The sequence below is a fragment of the Perca flavescens genome, chromosome 4 (genome assembly GCF_004354835.1).
Source record: "Perca flavescens isolate YP-PL-M2 chromosome 4, PFLA_1.0, whole genome shotgun sequence".
Lineage (NCBI taxonomy): Eukaryota > Metazoa > Chordata > Actinopteri > Perciformes > Percidae > Perca > Perca flavescens.
Window position 1 is genome coordinate 33,332,415 of NC_041334.1, and position 18,099 is coordinate 33,350,513.

General features: G+C 39.7%; 2 protein-coding genes and 1 non-coding gene across 9 annotated transcripts; all 3 read right to left on the minus strand.

Moving 5' to 3' along the window:
- Positions 1–159: 159 nt before the first annotated feature.
- tmf1 (TATA element modulatory factor 1) lies at positions 160–10,934 on the minus strand. The gene is made up of 17 exons (XM_028576590.1): positions 10,293–10,934; positions 8,789–10,200; positions 7,692–7,795; positions 7,195–7,321; positions 6,935–7,040; positions 6,233–6,375; positions 5,523–5,689; positions 4,861–5,017; positions 4,169–4,261; positions 3,878–4,034; positions 3,591–3,783; positions 2,637–2,706; positions 2,462–2,554; positions 2,243–2,365; positions 1,977–2,135; positions 1,095–1,220; positions 160–1,010 (listed from the first exon to the last, which is right to left on the minus strand). Exons 1-17 carry the CDS (start codon positions 10,426–10,428, stop codon positions 870–872), a joined length of 3,507 nt encoding a protein of 1,168 aa, XP_028432391.1. The 5' UTR covers positions 10,429–10,934; the 3' UTR covers positions 160–869.
- Positions 2,868–2,940, minus strand: trnar-acg (transfer RNA arginine (anticodon ACG)). The gene has a single exon. It is a non-coding gene; the product is annotated as a tRNA-Arg (tRNA).
- A 316-nt stretch (positions 10,935–11,250) lies between the features above and the next one.
- Positions 11,251–17,524, minus strand: uba3 (ubiquitin-like modifier activating enzyme 3). Of its 7 annotated transcripts, none has more exons than XM_028575715.1 (18): positions 17,315–17,524; positions 17,149–17,187; positions 16,249–16,369; positions 16,057–16,137; positions 15,877–15,959; positions 15,682–15,762; positions 15,404–15,447; positions 13,961–14,025; positions 13,641–13,796; positions 13,429–13,531; positions 13,143–13,256; positions 12,926–12,979; positions 12,701–12,737; positions 12,530–12,611; positions 12,335–12,435; positions 12,122–12,185; positions 11,943–11,997; positions 11,251–11,821 (listed from the first exon to the last, which is right to left on the minus strand). In XM_028575715.1, exons 1-18 carry the CDS (start codon positions 17,332–17,334, stop codon positions 11,733–11,735), a joined length of 1,389 nt encoding a protein of 462 aa, XP_028431516.1. In that variant the 5' UTR covers positions 17,335–17,524; the 3' UTR covers positions 11,251–11,732. The 7 variants fall into 7 exon arrangements, with proteins under 7 accessions (XP_028431516.1, XP_028431521.1, XP_028431520.1 ...); XM_028575720.1 differs by having other exon boundaries at positions 17,096–17,187; positions 17,315–17,522; XM_028575719.1 differs by lacking the exon at positions 17,149–17,187 and having other exon boundaries at positions 17,315–17,522.
- Positions 17,525–18,099: the final 575 nt, after the last annotated feature.

Consider the following 18,099-nt stretch of genomic DNA (forward strand, 5'->3'; position numbering starts at 1 on the left):
TGTTTCCTTTTACAATAGGCCCTACATCGGTTCATTTATAGGTTATGTAGTATATGCTTGCCTTAACATATAAAATGTTTGTGAATTTTACTAAAATTGTATCAATTACACTTTTACAAGTATGGGTAGTCTTGTGTAAAAATACAGATTGGACAACTGTTTGAAATTGTTCCGGACATGGAGATTTATTTGGAGACTTTTGTGCAACATTAAGATAATGTAGTATTTTTTATGAATGCAATTAAAATAATGACTTCTGTGGAATCCACACAATTCAAATTAAGAATATCAGTAGTGTTCACCACCCAAATAAAGGTTTATTCATTTACATATTTATAAGGTTTAAAATCCAATCTTCAGGATTTCAATCACAGACTACTCTCAGGTCTAAACCACTTTTTGTGATTTCTAAGGAGTTGAGAACAATACATCAATTTCTCTGTACAATATTTTTATATATTTCTTAAACCATTCTGATTATGCATTAAGAAATAAACAAGGATGGATTTGTATAGTGCAAAAAACCATGACCATCTCCTACAGTTAGAAACTGTCTATACAATACTATGTAAAATGTTTAATCATGACCAAGTCCCAAAGATTTCAAATAGACACCCAAATCATGAACTCTGGCTATCCTTCATATTGGTTCTGTAATAATACATTGTATATTTTGCATAATCCCAACATTCCCACTTAAATAAAATATGCCATAATTAATTAAAATAAAATGGATAAAGATAAAATAATTTTCTTTTAACAGTGATTACATTTAAATTCTCTGCTCTACCTTTTTGTCTGTGAATGTGTGGCTGAGATGGTCAAATGATTTGTTTGGGAGTGTCCCAAAAGTAGCACAGTTCAGTGAATTATTTCTGGTTCTTCAGGAGTTCATCAATCTGGATTTTGTACATGTTCTTCACATCTTCAAGGTCCAGTCTCAGCTCCTCTGCCTCTTCAGCCTTTTCTCCATACATCTGCAGGATAGTGTTGTGCCTCTGCTCCAGATCCTGCAATGCACAGCCACACAAATTAGAAGAACTTCTGCAAATACAGCATTCATGTATGCTCTGTTTGCTTAATACAGCCCTCACCTTGAGTTGAACTTTCAACTTGGGGATGTCCTTCACCATCTCCTCCATCTCATCGTTTTGATTGGTGAGTCGGACCAGCTCTTCTGCCATCACAGAACGACTCCTCTCTAGACTGGAGATCTCAAGCTGCAACATCAGACAGAGGGTAGTAAAAACCACTCGATACAAAGCTGCCTTTAAGTGCAGGACATTAATCGTTTTTATCTATCAAATTGTAAATTTTGCTGTTGACTTGTTCTTTTTCCACACTTAAGATATGTTTTTTGTTTTAATTCTAAGAAAACATTGTAGATCAGGTAAGCATTCTGTCTGCATCCAGGTGCTGCTGACATGTAGATAAACCAATAAACTAATTAATTAAGTCTTAAAGTGCTCATATTATGCTCATTTTCAGGTTCATAATTGTATTTAGAGGTTGTACCAAAATAGGTTTGTGGTTTAATTTTCAAAAAAAAACACTATGTTTCTGTTGTACTGCACATTGCTGCAGCTCCTCTTTTCACCCTGTGTGTTGAGCTCTCCGTTTTAGCTACAGAGTGAGGCATCACACTTCTATTCCATCTTTGTTGGGAGTCGCACATGCGCAGTAGCGAGGTAAGAATTACTAGCCAGTCAGAAGCAGAGTATGAGGGCGTGCCACGCTAGCATCTAGGTGAGCATTATAACGTGTACAAAGTGATGCAGTTTGTCACGGAAGTAAAGGCTGGACTACAATAGAGCTGTTTGGAGCAGTTTGTGAACAGTGTTTTCTCTGGAAGATGGCAAGATTTTGGGCTTTTTCACTTTGTAAGATATATAACACAATAAAGGAAAGGGAAAAAGCCAAAAAGCATAATATGAGCACTTTAAGTAGCCTTATGTGGGTTTGTTCTGAATTGCTACCTGCAGTTGTGCTATCTCTCCTTCTCGGAGTTTGAGCTGAGACTGGAGGTTCTCTATGACGCTGGAGCCTCCAGACAGCCTGGCGGCCTCGTACAGGTTGGTGCCGCTCATCGACATAGACATGGTCATTGTACCTAGAGAGTGGTCTAAACAGTCATCCTGTTGAAGAATAAAATACAGTACAGGGCAGGTCAAGCTTCACAAATCCAAGCATGGACAAACTAATCTTCATTTTTAGATTTTTCTCAATTTTCCCCAATGTGTACCTGGGAAAGAACAGAGGTATGTAGACCAGCATTGTCAGCCCCACTGATTGAGCTAGAGCGGGATAAGGAGGGTGTGGAGGAGGCTGGGGCCTCTCCTACAGAGTGGGTCATAGCCTTTCGCTCCTGATAGGGAAACATTTCACAACTATTAGAGAACAGAATAAAAATATCTTAACTGATGAGATGAAACGGACTAAAGATTAATAATCTTCTCTAAACCTTTTCCTTCAGTGCTTCATGTGCCAAGTAGCATTTCTTCTTCTCTTGCTCCACCTTCATCTTCTCCATCTCTAATTGATTGGTCAGCAGCAGCTGGTGAAGAAGCAAAAAGATGCACATGAGGAAGTTGTTTCATAGAGGAGAACAACAAGAGTAGGAAGAAGCATAATGGAACCTTTTCTTTCTTGGCCTCTTCTAGCATGCGACTGTGTTCTCCTCTCAGATTTTCCAAATCAACATGCTCCCTACATTGAGAAAACAAGCAATAAGTGACAACAAACAATCATCACTATCAGTAATAAATAGTCATACGTTCAGTCTTTCTCACAGTGATGTGTAGGTAAAAGGATGCATGCACAGTACACCATACATAATTTACACCTTCCAACATGAGCTAAAAAATTTCCGAGCCAGCCAGGAGTCGAACCTAGAATCTTCTGATCCGTAGTCAGACGCGTTATCCATTGCGCCACTGGCCCAGCTACAGCAGCAGGACTTCTCACTAAACATAACCCAGCATGCATGACTGCTTCTTCAGGGGGGGAGGGGGCATTCCCCTGGCCTCTCCTTTACACTCTGACTCACAAATGGGATTGTTGTTAAACAAAAGCACTCTCCAGGAAGCATTAGCATTACAAGGGGAGATGTAAGTACTATCCTACCCAGAAACACTATGCCAGTAACTTCCCCACATAAATATGCATGTGTAAAACATCCAGCAAAAGTTAGATTATTAGAGTGAACATCCAGACAACAGGAAGTAATGAATGAGTGCAGCATGAAATTCACAGTGTGTGTCTATTAATGTTTTTCTGGAAACAATGAACAAAAATAAAACCAACTGCAGACAAAAAAAACCTGCCATTTGGAGTCATCTATATAGCACGTATTGATGGTTAGCTCCTTCCTTCTGTCCTGCAACCCACTTTCTTGGTGGTCTAGTGATTAGGATATAATTGGTAGCAACTCATTTGAAAGCAATGTCATAGTTCAAATTAAACCAACTAACTCAACCATGCGTCCGCATTTCAAAACAGAATTAGAAAATAGAATTAGTGACAATAACTGGTTGATGGCTGGATTATCACTTAATCTTGTAGGCTTGAGTTTTAAAATTGTAATTTGTCACCTGCTACTCTCATCCTCCAGTTTTTCTCTCTTGTTTCTCTCAGAATCCAGCTGAGCCAGGAGCCGGGCCTTCTCCTGGCGTAACAGGGAATTCTGGGACTCCAGAGAGGCCAGCTGGGACTTGATGGACAGAAGGTCTTCTGTTGCTGATCGCTCCTTTTCCACAGCAACGGCCAACTGTGCCTGGGCATCCGCTGTTGAAAAGAAAAGGGAGAGCAAAAAAAGCTTGTAGCTCAGTTTGTACAATACTGTATTTTGGTGTGCTTTTTGACACATCCTGCCTCTTACCTAGTCTATCAGAGATGTTCTTCTCAAGTTTTTCCCAGGATGCCGTCTGTCCACCCAATGAGGCCTGTAAGTTCTCAATTTGTCGCAGTAGGGGCCGTGTTGCAGAGGTAACACTCTGACTGAGTTCCTGGTTCCTAGTCTCTGCTTCCTGAAGCCTCTGTGGAAGATGAAAATAAAAATAAATGGCGTGCATTAAATAAATCCTGTGCGGGATAAAATTATGGTTATTTTTGCTTCTTGTCAAAAGGAACTAGCTTGGTAGGACAACTTCTAACCAGCATATTATGTTACCTGCTGCAGCTCACTGATCTCCTCCCTTAAATAATCTTCTTTCCTTGCTTGCTGTTGCTCAGCTCTCTGCAGAGCCAGTCTCAGGTCAGCCACCTGTACACAACATAAAAATAGTTAATAAAGGAAGTCCTGATAAACTTGGCAGTGTTTGAAATTAATGTCTAGTGTAGAAAATTCAGCAATAAATCTGAAACTCGTGTATGTGTAAATTCTCAAATTTTTCCGTTGCTTTTGCACAAAGTTGCTTTTGTAATGTTGAATATTATGAATATTATGTATGTTTAAAAATTTACACTTTACACTATGTGTAAAGTGTAAGTTGTAAACATACACTGTTATGCCGCAGCTCTGGTGGTATCCCATGGATTAAGATTTTGTGAATGAAAGCAAGTGCAGGTGAATAAAATCTGGGTTGGCCTGTGTGAGTGAGTAAGCATTTGTTTGGGTATGGGCTGCTGTACCTCATGCACCACGTAAAACAAAACCAGCTGCAAATAATAGTTGCACCACTGACTCACAATGGAGGATTACAGTTTAGTGAGGCGGCACCAAAGCCTACTGTAGTGTATATTTTAATTAATATATGCAAGGTGGGCTAGGTTGCTTGTGCAGCAACAACCCCAGTGGATCTGATGAGCTTTACTTATATGCATAGGAAACACATACATGTCTACAGCATGAGCCTGTGTTACCTGATTGGCCAGAGCCTCCTGTTGCATCCTGGCCTCCTCCTGGGCCTTCTCATAAGCCAGGCTCAGCTGCTCCTTGGCCTGTGTTTCCCTGCTAAGAGCTGCTTCTTCAGCCTCACTGGTCCTGCTGACATGCGCCTTGTGAAGTTCTGCCAGCTCCCTGACAACAGAGATGTAGAAGTAGACCATCAACATCATGACCCTATTACAGTGCCGTGCCTATTTGTAAGAACAGTGGTATATTTGTTGTTGTTTGGCTCTGCACACTGGACCTGAAATGAAACAATGACAATGGTGTATTTATTACTTAAGTTTATGTTAATTTGTATGTATGATCATTACTTTCTGTCCCTTAAAAACTGAAAGACTATGTATAAAAGTGGTTACAATTCCCATACTGTTGCGTAAACACCCTCACATTAAAGGTGGAAGTCCACACTTCAACCTCAATTTCATTGCATCATTTCAAATCCAATAAACTAAAGTACCACACAATAAATGAGTCACTTTCCAAATACTTAGTCTGCTATGTATACTCTGTCAACCATTAAATAATATATTGAAATGTTAAGTACAATACAACTGTGGCTTCTGAGGTTAGATTTACAGTAAGAGCTCTTTGTCGTTGGTACTCAGTATCAATAGCAGGGTGTGTCACTGTTTACTTGTAACAGTTGTCCAGAGCAGCCTGGAGGCTCCGGTTCTTCTCCTGCAGCTCCTCAGACTCCGCCTGCAGCTTGCTCAGCTCCTTCTCCTGCCGCTCCACCACAGCGTTCAGCTTCTTGATGTTCTCCCTGTGCTGCCTCTCCACCTCCTCCTTCCCATCTAGAACCTAAACACATAAAACTAAAAAACTGAATTGTAGCCATGATTATACTGAATATAGTGATTTAAGCTAATCTAAACTCACACTATATAATCAGTAAAAGTAACTGAGGAATAAATGGCAAGTATTTAAAGGACAATTCCGGCGCAAAATGAACCTAGGGGTTAATAACATATGTGTACCGAGTCGAACGTTCTCTGGGATACGTTTTCATGCTAATCGAATGCGTCTCTAGCTTTAAACAAGCTAACGCAAACCGGTGGTTAGCTGCTAACGCTAGCTTTCGGGGAAGATGGTAAATCGCTATTTCATACCACTAACAAGGCTCAAAATAGCACCACACTTCCACGGTAGCATACCGTAATGAGTCGAAAAAACTTAATCAAACAATCAAAAAATTAGAGAAAGTTCCTCTGACTCAAAATGTAACTGATATAAAAAAATTACAACTTCTGCCCAGATCCCCAAACCTCAAAGTACTAAAAGCAGTCATTTAACAATGGCAGGTTAACAATTATTTCCATTTTGAAATATGTACAAAAATCTGACCTGCTGCAGTTGCCCGAGCTCCTCCTCCTGCTCCTTGATTTTCCTCTGTTGCTTGGTCATCCTTGCGTCGCTCTCCTTCTCCTTCCCACGCAGTTTCTTGATGATGTTGCTGTGCTGCAGCTGCTGCTTGGACAACTTTTCACCTAAAAGTAATAGAAATAAACACCTACTCAGTCAACTTAGGTAAAGTCAAACACAGATGCTGAGATGATACCCACTACGTCTGAGCAATATTTCATTAACAAGTCAAGTCACCAGCTGTTCTTAAAAGCCACACTCTACTCCTTCAACATTGATGTATGCATGATTTCTTGAGCCCTAATAAATTATTTGCTATACCTTTAAAAGTATGGTGTTGACACTTTTCCATCCATTCATTACATTAATCAAAAAATGACAAAAGTCTTTCACAGCTCAGTGCACTTAGCATCATTCTTACTCTTTGTTCAACACTTTATGTGCTACTTCAGCAACTTTTTGTGAAGTTGGATACAGTAAAAGCAGTTGTGGTACCTATTGTCCAACTGGCTCTATGTTAAAAGGGTAACTACTGGTTTTTTTTTCAGCCGAGTGCAGCGATGGTAGTTACCCTTTAAACATTTTCTTGACTGTACAGCCTGCCTAGAGTGGAATTGTGTGTGTTGGTTGAGGTGAACTCTTATAGTCTGCTATATAAATAACAATAATAATAAATAGTATTACCTTCTTCCAGCAGGCCTCTGATCTGTTCTTCCTTCTCTTTGATGATCTCCATTGTATCACTGGAGTGAAGTCTTGTAGAAAGCTCTTCTCGCAAACCCTTTATTTCCTGTAGCATAGAAAAATGTGATCTTAGACACAGACACTTCAGACATGTTAGATTTTGGATTTAACATCATCATTTATTTTTTTTCCTCTCACAGCCTTTGTAGGTCTTGAAGTGGAAGGAAAGTAGAGCCTCGGGTCACTGAAATGTGATTTACCTTCTTGGCTATGTCTCTTTCTTTGCAGGCCAGCTGAGCCTTCCTCTCTGCATCTGCTATGCGCTGGGTGAACTCTTCCTTTAGGGACTGAACAGTGGAGCTCTCCTCCTTCAGGCTTATCACTTCACTAGAGGATGAATGGACTCATTAGTGTAAGAGCTCATAGTCAAAATCTATACATGCTTTTACTCTGCACAAGTAGACTATTTTAGGCATTTAACAGAGTGACATTATGACAACATTACTTGAAAATGTCAGCACTATTGCTGTAGTGTAGTTAGAGTAATTACATGAATACATAAAAGGTTTATAAAACACTGCATTTGTTAGTTTCATAGAAACAACATAATACGGCGCTACTATGTGGCCTTGTCTGATCTGGATATCAGCACATTAGTCGCCTGGTCAAAAGAGCTTTCTTATCAAGAATATTTACAGTGCCACTGTGCACCAGGTGTGTGTGTGTGTGTGTGTGTGTGCGTGCGCCATATACTCACTCTTTGAGATTGTCACACTGCTCGTCCAGCTTGGCCTTGTCTTTGCTGACAGCCAGCAGCTGAGACTCTCTCTTCTCAAGGCGGCCCGACAAGTCGTCAATAACCTACAACATGTCCACAACATCTTATTGTGTTTACAACAGCAGTTACACAGCAGAGTCTATAAATGTAAAACATACTCATAAGGAAAGTAGAGTGTGGTATTAAATATTTTGTTTATATTTTTTGGGGCATTTTAGGCCTTTATTTCCACAGGACAGATGAAGACATGAAAGGGGAGAGAGAGGGGGAATGATATGCAGCAAAGCAGAGTCGGAGTCAAACTAGCCTGCTCTACCAACTGAGCTAAGCCGGCCACGGTATTAAATATATTGTAAGAGTATTATGGTTGCCTTCTTCATATAGCATAACAAATTCTGGGACTGAGAAATACTGATACTTGACCAAATGTTTTTGAACAAAAATTCTGACAACATTATTGGCAGATATTTTGAAACTATGGTGTTCAATGGTCTTCAACCACATGGCAAAATTAGGATTGAAGCTATTAGATGGGGGGAAAAAAATAAGCTGGACAACAAGCTTGGCAGTATTTACAAGATGATATGAAAATATGACATTATGGTCTAGCAAATCTATTTACTTCTATTTTGCATTCTACTGATGGCTAGGCAAAATACTGGGTTGGTCTAAACAAATTAGTGGTTACCTTTTGAATGTTTCTTGAAGTTATATACTCTACATTTTCTACACACTTTTCAGAGCAGTGTAAGGTAAGATAGATAGATAGATAGATAGATAGATAGATAGATAGATAGATAGATAGATAGATAGATAGATAGATAGATAGATAGATAGATAGATTCTATAACAAGTATCTTTCATATTTGTTTATCAAAGTGTTGTGGCAAAGATAATATACCGTATACTGGAGGTAGGTTGTTTTTGAAGTTGAACAATAAACACTAGTGTATTCAATATGAACCACAAAGCTATATAGACTTTGTAAACAAACAAACATTTGTAAAATATGTACATAAAACAAATCTCCACAATTGATTCGACCAGCTACATAGGAACACAATAATAATTGCTACCTTTTGAAGCTCCAAAATCTGAACTGTTGAGACACTTCTCATCTCTTCAGTGATTGGAGGAGTGGTCTGTTCTTCAGCTTTGGAGGTGGGACCAGACAGTGGGTTAGCCTCGGATTCCTGTTCCTGTTCTGTCAACTCTTCAGGCTGCTCACTATTAACAGGTGTCACACTCCGTCCGCTCTCCTCCATCTCATCCAGCGACTGTTCCCTCATTGTTTCAGTAAAGCCCTCTTCCTCCTCCTCCTCTTCCTCCTCCTTCTCCTCTTCCTTCTCCTTCTCCTCTCCTACCTTCTCTTCTCCTCCATCTTCCTGCTTCTGACATACAGCTGATGACACTGTTAAAGGAGGGCCTGCAGTGACAGACGCTAGCGTCCGACTCCCAGGGATCTCATCATCCGAGTTAACCTCACTGACACTCCGGCTATCCAATGACTGCACGCTGAATGAATCTATGCGCTCAAATGCATCCGAGGAAGAGCCGCTGCTCTCTGTGAGTTTGGAATAGTCCTCCAGACGGGGGAAATCTCCACAGGTGGAGGCAGTGAGAAGCTGGAAGGAGCCCTGCATTAGGTGAAGGCCAGCCTTGCTCTCCCCTGTTTCTTGTCTGGAGCTGGCTGAGCTCTCACTCAACACAGAGTCATGGTCAAGAACTTCAATGTCACTGGTGGTAGAGGTTCCTGAGGAGAAAGCGCTGACTGGAGGAGAGGGGGTGTCATTTTGACGGTCCTCCACCTTTGAGTCTTTATGCTCTATGAGAACCCCCTTAGAGGACGGGGAGGGCGAAGGATCAGAAGGTGTAGAGCTCTTAGGCTCAGAAGTGACAGCAGCAGGTTCAGATGAATCTGTGGTATCCTGCTCAACCTCGTGATCTGATGCTTTCTGTGACTGCTCCGTTTTTGAGTCTACAAAAACTGGAGAGCTAGCATCTGTTTTTACAATGCTTTTTTCGCTGTCAGGGTTACAAGGAAGATCGATGGAAGAAGAAGCAGGGGAAACTGGCTGCAGGAGGATAGTGTCTGCATACGGTGCTGTTGGTGAGGACTCAAGCTCAACTGGCTGGCTCTCAGCAACTGTCTGATTCTCTTGACTCTCATCCGCAGGTGCTGAATTTTGAGTCTCTACTTCTTTTTGTGCCACAGCCTCGATGTTTTTCTTTTCTTTCTCCTGAGGCCTTATTTGAGACTTAGTAGGGGGTACAGACACTACCTGGGTGTTGGTGCCACCTTGTACGTCTCCAGGTGGCAGAAAGGCACTAAAAAAGTTTTCGGATTCATCCACAACTGTGCGAGTAACAGGAGTAGTAATGGCCTCAGAGGAAGGAGGAGGAGTGGTGGTCTTTTCTTCAAGGGGTGCTTCCCACTGCGTCATTCCCCATCCTCCACTTAATGACAGCTTCCCCGGTATTGTAACATCTGACAGAAAAGAAATTGTACCAGTTGTAGCAGCTAACCGAAATTTGCATATGGCAACATAAGCTTTGACCACCCTATGTTACACTACTTACCATCATAGGGCTTTACAACTGTGTCACCCCATTGGTCCTCTTCTTTGATGTCCAGAACTCGGTCGATTGACTTCTGAGCTGTTGTTAAAGCTTGTTTAGCGAAGCTGGACAGGTGAGATGCGTTGAACCAACTCATTTTGACTGTTAGGCTAGCTAGCTATCACCAAGTTCATAAATTGTCACACGGATTTAAAAGGGAATTTGGCGTTACCACACAAAGCAGAGGAACTTGAACTGTCTCTGCATTTGTCGTTATCAACGATAACCTGGTGCGAACAATATTTCGCAACGTGTTGTTCTGTCCAGAAAAGCTTTGTTGACAGCTAGCTTCCACTTAGCTAGTTAGCAACACTGTAAATACAGGGACAGCATTAATCCCAGTAACGTAATACAGTTAGCTACAGTTCGCAAACTGGCCAGTTGGCATTCAAAATCGCATATCTCATGTAGAAATACAGGTATTTCTAATACCGTATATAACTCTGCCACAACGGTCAAAGCAAAAGCATCCCCATGTTAAATCCAAGCTTTTTTTCGGCTCCCTTGCTCGGCCGTCATCGTTTGTTTTGGTCGATCACAACTTGTATCCCCACTAGCATTAGCCTCTTCGCTACTTCCTTTCCACGTAGCATCATGACGTCATCATCCGGTTTGAGGATAAAAAAAAAAATTAGAATGAGGAAGCCTAGTCTGCAAAGCCGCAAATATTTAACTCAATTAATTATAGGATACATAATTGCAATACATAGACATTAGCTCAATATATTTTATATGCGTTTGAGCCATTTTGGATGTTAGCCATACGTTGCAAATTCTTAGTTTATATTGACGCATGGAAACAAACGGCCTCTAAAGCTAAGTTGATCTTATCTCCCAATTCTACATACTAAACTTGTTGAGTAAATATTGGTTCACTCCCACAAATCCATGTAAGTGCATAGAGAAAACAGAAACGTTGTAAGAAAAACATTTTTATTCCAGGTCACACATCATTATCAGTGTCTGTCAATTAGCACTTCAGTGGTTTCTGCAACTAAAAAACTGTTGGAATAAATAAATATTTAAGAATATTTAAAACTAGAACATGTACAGAATACATTTACCAAAGTAACAAATTTATGTCTCTTTGTTTGCACATAGCACGCTTCAGGTTGTAGTGCAAATAACACATTGAATGCCAAAATCCTCGACATTTGCAAGCAATGTTTCACCAAAAGATGAGAAGGTATGAACTATGATTTTGGCTTTTCAGTGCAAAACATTGACTTTAGTCAATAAGTAAATTAAAACGATTAAATTACACTGCTCATTTACACTGTGAATGAATACACTTTAAACTGTTCTAGTTTTTAGGCCATTTTAAATATTCTGCATCAAGTTATAGTTGGCCAATAAACAAGAATGACATCAACTGATTGTGTGGGAGTGCTTGAGTTTATCCTATGAGGTAAAGCGGAGTCTGAACAACATGGTCTGGGGTGTGGTGACATCAGCTACAGCAAGCTCTTGTCCGTCAGTCAGCCCCAGCTCTGGAAAAAACATGTTCATAACATGGGTGAGTCAGCATATTTACAGTGTATTCATCTCACCAATTCAGAGTGTAGGCATTGCCATTTCTACAAAACATATTTAGTAAATAAAGCACCTCACCCTTCAGCGTTTTGGACAGATTTGGCCGTGTCCTCTCTTCAATTGAAGCGACAGACTGTAAAACAAAATAATAATTGAGAGTCAGCTCAAACTAAAACTTCCATGTTTGCCTAATTTTATCAGCACTCATTTCAGATACACATGAACTGAAACACAGTGTGAAACCAGAGGTACATTACCTGTAAATATAATGTTTTGTTCTTTCCTTCCACTGTTGCGGTTATAGCAGGGGATTTCATTTGTCTGAAAAGATATTTTAAATTTGGTTGTTGAAGACAATGTGTAATGCACTATTAAAAATTAAACAAGCGAATAAAACCAATAGCGGAACTTAAGTTAGGTGGCACAGTGCAGTAATTACTAATACATCATTATAAGGCAGCTAAACCTACAGGGAGGCACTCTCAGTCAGGTAGTCCAACATCTCCTGGAGTTTGGAAGATGGAGAATAGTGCAAGTCCAGAGGTACCTGGCTGCAGGCTGAACAGTTTTCCTGCATCAGAAGTGAACAGAAACATGTGTTGTACAAAAAGGCAACTTCGTCACAGTAGCAAACATGAGCTGGCAGATGAAATTCTGGGACAAACCTTTCGTTCTGCTTCAAAAGTGTAGGTGTACAGCCCGTCAACATCATTGAAGACCATGTAGTTATTAAGAGGTATATAGGCACTGCAGATGCAAAAGGTATTACCATGTGAAATGATGAAAGGCACACATGATTTATACAGATCTATCGTCAATTAAACCTGCAAACTCACCTTGATGCTATTTTGAAAACCTCAGTTGCACAAGCAGCTGGTTAAAAAGGAAAAAAAAATTGTTAAGAAAACAGTTATGTCCGGGGATACAGTTTTGTTACAGGAAGTCAATATACTCAGTACAGTTTGGAAATGATTAAATCTTTTATGGCAGGGCATGCAATCTTCTATAAAGGAATCTCTAGTCTCTACTAACACACCTTCACATTTATTCAGACTACTTACCAGCTATGACAGCATTTGTAGACGCTACAGCTGGAATTATCCTCTTTACAACACCTGCAACATTTAAATAGGATGTAGTAAATATACTTTTTGCATACTTCTAAAAATGGTCAATCAAAGAAATGAAAGCTATATACTGTACATCTGCTGATCAGAGTGAACATCAATAAAGACACGTTGGTACCAATGTTTTACCGTTTTTGTGCAATGTGCTCACCCTGGGTTAGTCTGTATGTGACTCCTGTTATGTGGAAATCTGCTGCCCTCTCCAGGGATCTCTGGTACACCCACTGGATGTGCTCTGGGTCATCCCCATCCAGGATCACACCATCTAATCCACATACATACATAAACACATACATAAAGCAGACCTTAAGTTTACTTGTTTCTGGAGGTCTAGTAAGTCAGGGGCGGGTTTGTTAAGCCTCAAGTCATTCTTAACAATCATTCTAAACATTACAAAGATCATTTAACAGAAATAATAACTGCAGAGTGACTCATACCTCCAAAGGGTTTCTCTTTGGGCCACAGCAGCACCCGGACATACTCAATGCAATGTTCTGGCAATCGAGGCATGGAGGCTATTGTACACATGGGGAAGTTGATCTACGAACACAGGTGTGTTTTAGAAACAACAAACTGACCAGGAACTGTTTTGTAAGACAATGTGGTTATAAGTACATTATTTTATCAAATAAAAAAAATGCTACCTCACCTGAGGAGGGTAAAGCTCAAGGGTACAGTCGATGCAGGCGGTCATGCCAGGGAGAATGACTCTGGCATTGCCTTTAAAGCCTTCAGTCCCACCATCAATTAGAGGAATGATGGAACCTGGGTCTAAGACACCATCCTCATACACCAGTAAAGACAGCTGCACAGGAAGACAGAGGGGTTGCTTGGGATTACATAAAACATTTTCCTCTTAGCATATCTGACAGTGTTGCCATATGAAATGCAACATATGCACAAACGGTTGGCTAGTACTGAGACATTACAAGACTGTGAAAAAGATTTCAGGGAAGAGAAATAACTTACCAGCATACCATTCATCCACCTCCTGGCAACTATAGAGTCCAGTCCACAGACAATGATATGGAATTCTAGATGCAAACAATCAAAAGTCAGATAATGACACAGTCAAAGCAGTACAGATGTCACAAAATCTCTTGATTCGAAAATATAATGCATTATAGCACTGAAAAATTGAATGCACTATCATTTAAATCTTATCTGTGGCTATGTGAGAGGTACAGAGTGGGATTTGAGTGCTGTGGAGCAGCTATTTAGTTTGGAAAAATCAGTGTTCTTTAGGGCTGTGCAATTAATCGAAATTGTAAGGCAAATTTCACCGTTGTTTTTTTTACTGTTGATTTATTTAACTTTTTCCACTATTTTTTAAGTTCAATAATTGCAACATCTTTCCAGAAGTCAACGAGTAATCGTGTTAAATTATCGTGATTTCAATATTTACTGAAATAATCATGATTATATTTTTTTCCATAATCGAGCATCCCTAGTGTTCTTGAATTTGCGGGATAAATGTGCCATTAAATGTCACATGTGTATACATTTTAAACCCTAGAAAAATAATTATGTTCAAGTAGGCTACTTGAATTAAATAAAACATTTTATTTAAATTATTGGTCAGTTTAATTAAATTAATTTAATACAATTAATTGGATCATAATATAATCCAATAAAATAAAATATATTACACTGCATAATGAGCACTTTTACTTTTGGTACTTTAAGAATATTTTGATAATACTTTTGTACTATTACATAGGGAAGATGTTGAATGCAGGACTTGTAACTGACAAGTAATTTGTAACTCTACAACACAGTTTTTTCTACTTTTACTGCAATACATGATCTGAGTAAGTCTTCCACCTCTGGAAATCACCATGAACACCTGCAGCTGTGTTTAACACCGAAAACACACAGCTCAGTTCAGTGTTTCCTTGCAGCTCTGGCTACAGTAGCAGCTAACCGCTAACGTTACCTACCGGTCACATCGTCTCTAAACAGTCCGCTCACAGTGAAGTCCTGCACGGATTGAGATTTCTCTTGGCACAGCTACCAGAAGACTTCACACTTTCAGACACGTTGATCACGTCACATTTACGTTGTCTCTGTCAGTTGGAGGCTGCGCAGTAAACCAAGAGATCACCGGAAAAGTGCTTCTAATAGCCTTCACTGGTCTCCGTCCAGAGTAACGGGGTCTATTGGTCCATTATATACTGTCTATGACTCACCTGGTTTACGCGTAGTTTAAAGTGACAAATCGTATCACCGTATTTTGATGTCAAAATAAGTATCTACTACGCAAAATGCGTACAGGTTGGCAGGTCTGCTCTTGTTAACCGCTGGATTGGCTTTTTGGTCTGTGTCTGTTGGTATTGTGAGTGTATCAAACACTACACCCCTTTCAACCAGACATAAGGAAAGTTGGGACTGAAGAGTATTAATGATACTTACGTCTGTAGAATGTTTCATCTAAGTCTTGAATTTTCTTAAAATGTCTGCACAAAGCATTTAGGAGAAATTCATGTTTGGCCAGAATGTTCACTTGCCTTCACAACGTAAGAATTAAGTATAGTGTCTATTCTACATTCTTAAATTGTGATTTCTGACATGGGCATTAGCTGCTTGCGACATTTTACACATTTCAATTGTGGATAGCGGTTTGGGCTTTTTTAACTGCATTTATATCATGCATCTAAAATCTTGCAACGGTTGTTCATTTAAAAGGATACGGGACTACACAGCACCCAGGTATGCGGCTGTTGATGAAGTCAGCTGCAACGTCCGCCTTGGGCCGACCGACATCTTTTGGCCTGGTCAACATCACGCACACATTTAAAAGAACATATCTGATTGCTTCAAATTTTACTTTTATCAATAATACGGGTCAGAAAGTTACATTGAATTTTTTACATAACTGCACTGACCTGAAGAGGAACTGTCGATTCAGGTTTGACAAATCAATGGTGTCCATGTCAACAACATGAATGTTATGAAAGCCTGATAAAGCCTGAGCCAGAACATGAACGAAAACGGTCATTAAAGCACAAATTATATCTTCCAAATATTTTAAAATATTATTATATTATATATTATAGTGATCGTACCAGGTCTTTCAGCAGCTCACATCCCAGACCACCAGCACCAATGACCAGGATTTTGCAGGTTTCTAACATAAACTGCAAAGACTGTGGTGAGAGGTGATAAATACATTATATATAAGAACAATACAAGTTGACACAGGACAGATCAAATGACAAATTAAAAACTTGCATCATTCCACTCCCTTTAATTGTTACCTCTGTGCTAGGTTCAAAGTCAGGATGCGTGAAGGGCCCAGACCTTTCCAAAAACTTTTTGATATGGTTCCACCGCCCCTCCCACTCACAGGTGCGTCCACTGCCTCCATCAACCACCATCCTGTAAAAATAAATATGTACATTTAGGATGTATCGTCAGCAGTATTTAATGGTAGATTGCTTTGTATGGTTAGAAATTACACAAAAACTTCATGCAAAAACAAATCAATCAAGACCTAAATTTAATACTGGGATTAATTGTCACATAGTAAGGGCGCTATTTACAGTTCACAGCAGATCAAGCAATAAGGTTAATTTAATTCTTCAAGAGACTACATAAGAGTACTATATTAACATCCGCTAGTGTTTTGGCGTCTGCCCTATTCCAGCTACTCTAACATGTGTAGCGTTTGGTTGATTAACCACTATGAAAATATAGTAAAACTGCATATTTCTGACATGTGGGTGTTTCTGACCCTCTGGCATTTTAGGGGTTATCTAGTTTATCTGTCTTGCCTGGACAGATCCAGGTGTTATGTCAAATTGTGTCTCCCTCCTATTAAAATCAAAAGCCCCCGCCCCCACTCGGTTTACAGTAGAGGGAACACAATCTCAACGGGGAAACAGTATTTGATACAACACCGGCAGCTAGGCTAGGTAAATAGCTAAAATGTCAACACTGAGAAGGTAACGTTAGAGTAAAGACCACTAACTTTGCATAGAGGTAAAATATGCCATGCATGTTTTAATGAATAGACGTGTTAGCTACTCATGTCCAACTAGTCACTGTTTTATGGTTTACAACAACTATCAGATTAGCTTCTTGAGCTAGCTAACGTTAACCTTCCTCCTGTCTGGTAACCTCAAACCTTCCGCCAGTTCTACCAATTCATCACTAACTTCTCAGCCAGCTCCACTACTCTCCTTCTTTTCTTCTCCCTAAAAAGAGAGAATAAAAGAAGTTTCATTCATGCTGTGCTTTCGTAGGTTAATGAGATTTGAAAGCATCTTTCGGGCAGTTAATGACTGTTTCTTGCTTGTTTCTTCGGCAGCTAACGTTACTTACGGCTCATCAGTGTCGGCCATGTTTGGCTACTTAGCTAGCTATATGCCTTCAAATGCCGACGTTAACAGTGGTAAATACAACCTCTCTTAGGCAATAATGTAAAAGTAGTCCCAAGGACAAAGTTAGATTTAGAGGCTTTCTTAATTTGAGACCAGTAGCGCAATTGTGTTGTGCAGTTAGGCCCCGAAGAAGATAACATGCATACAAGCTAACTTAGCATTAGCTATATAATGTAAGTTTAATTGCAATATTTCCGATAGTTTGGAAGGCAGCATTGTCAACAGTAAACTACAAAGACGGCAATTACACCAAAGATCCAACAGGTGGCAGCATTTACCCTTTATTGTATGGCTCAGATGTACAATGCAGCTATACCTACTTAACTTTAGTTTATATCGAACTGTATTTATGTCACAAACGTTAATGGTTAAATAGTGTATTTGGATGATCAAAGAATGACGACATTTCACATCAAAGACTGGAGCTTGGAGAGAAGAGGAGACTGGCCTTGGTGTGTGCTATTGGAGCACTGGGTCTAATAATGGCAAAGTGAGTTAAATAATTGACTCTACTAGTAATTACTTGATAATTGCTCTGCTCTGTAGATTAAGCCCTATAACTTTAGCAATTATCTATAAAAAAACCCCCAACAATTTACAGTCAAGGAGGGACAGGAAGAGAGAAATTGCCCATTTGAGTTAAATAAACCTGTTCAAGAGCATAAATTAATAACATTTTCCTGGATGCAACTGGACCAATAATTCAATCTTTCAATTTATTAACAG

Excerpts from the sequence above, each read along its gene's own strand:
- tmf1 (XM_028576590.1), bottom strand. The coding sequence starts at position 10,428 with ATGAGTTGGTTCAACGCATCTCACCTGTCCAGCTTCGCTAAACAAGCT. Across the intron at positions 5,690-6,232 it reads AGCTCGGGCAACTGCAGCAG|GTTCTAGATGGGAAGGAGGA; the intron begins GTCAGATTTTTG and ends TTATGTGTTTAG. Across the intron at positions 3,784-3,877 it reads GAACATCTCTGATAGACTAG|CGGATGCCCAGGCACAGTTG; the intron begins GTAAGAGGCAGG and ends TCTTTTCAACAG.
- uba3 (XM_028575714.1), bottom strand. The coding sequence starts at position 17,216 with ATGAAACTTCTTTTATTCTCTCTTTTTAGGGAGAAGAAAAGAAGGAGA. Across the intron at positions 13,797-13,960 it reads GGTGGATGAATGGTATGCTG|CTGTCTTTACTGGTGTATGA; the intron begins GTAAGTTATTTC and ends CTTCCTGTGCAG. Across the intron at positions 11,998-12,121 it reads ACAAAACATTATATTTACAG|TCTGTCGCTTCAATTGAAGA; the intron begins GTAATGTACCTC and ends TTTGTTTTACAG.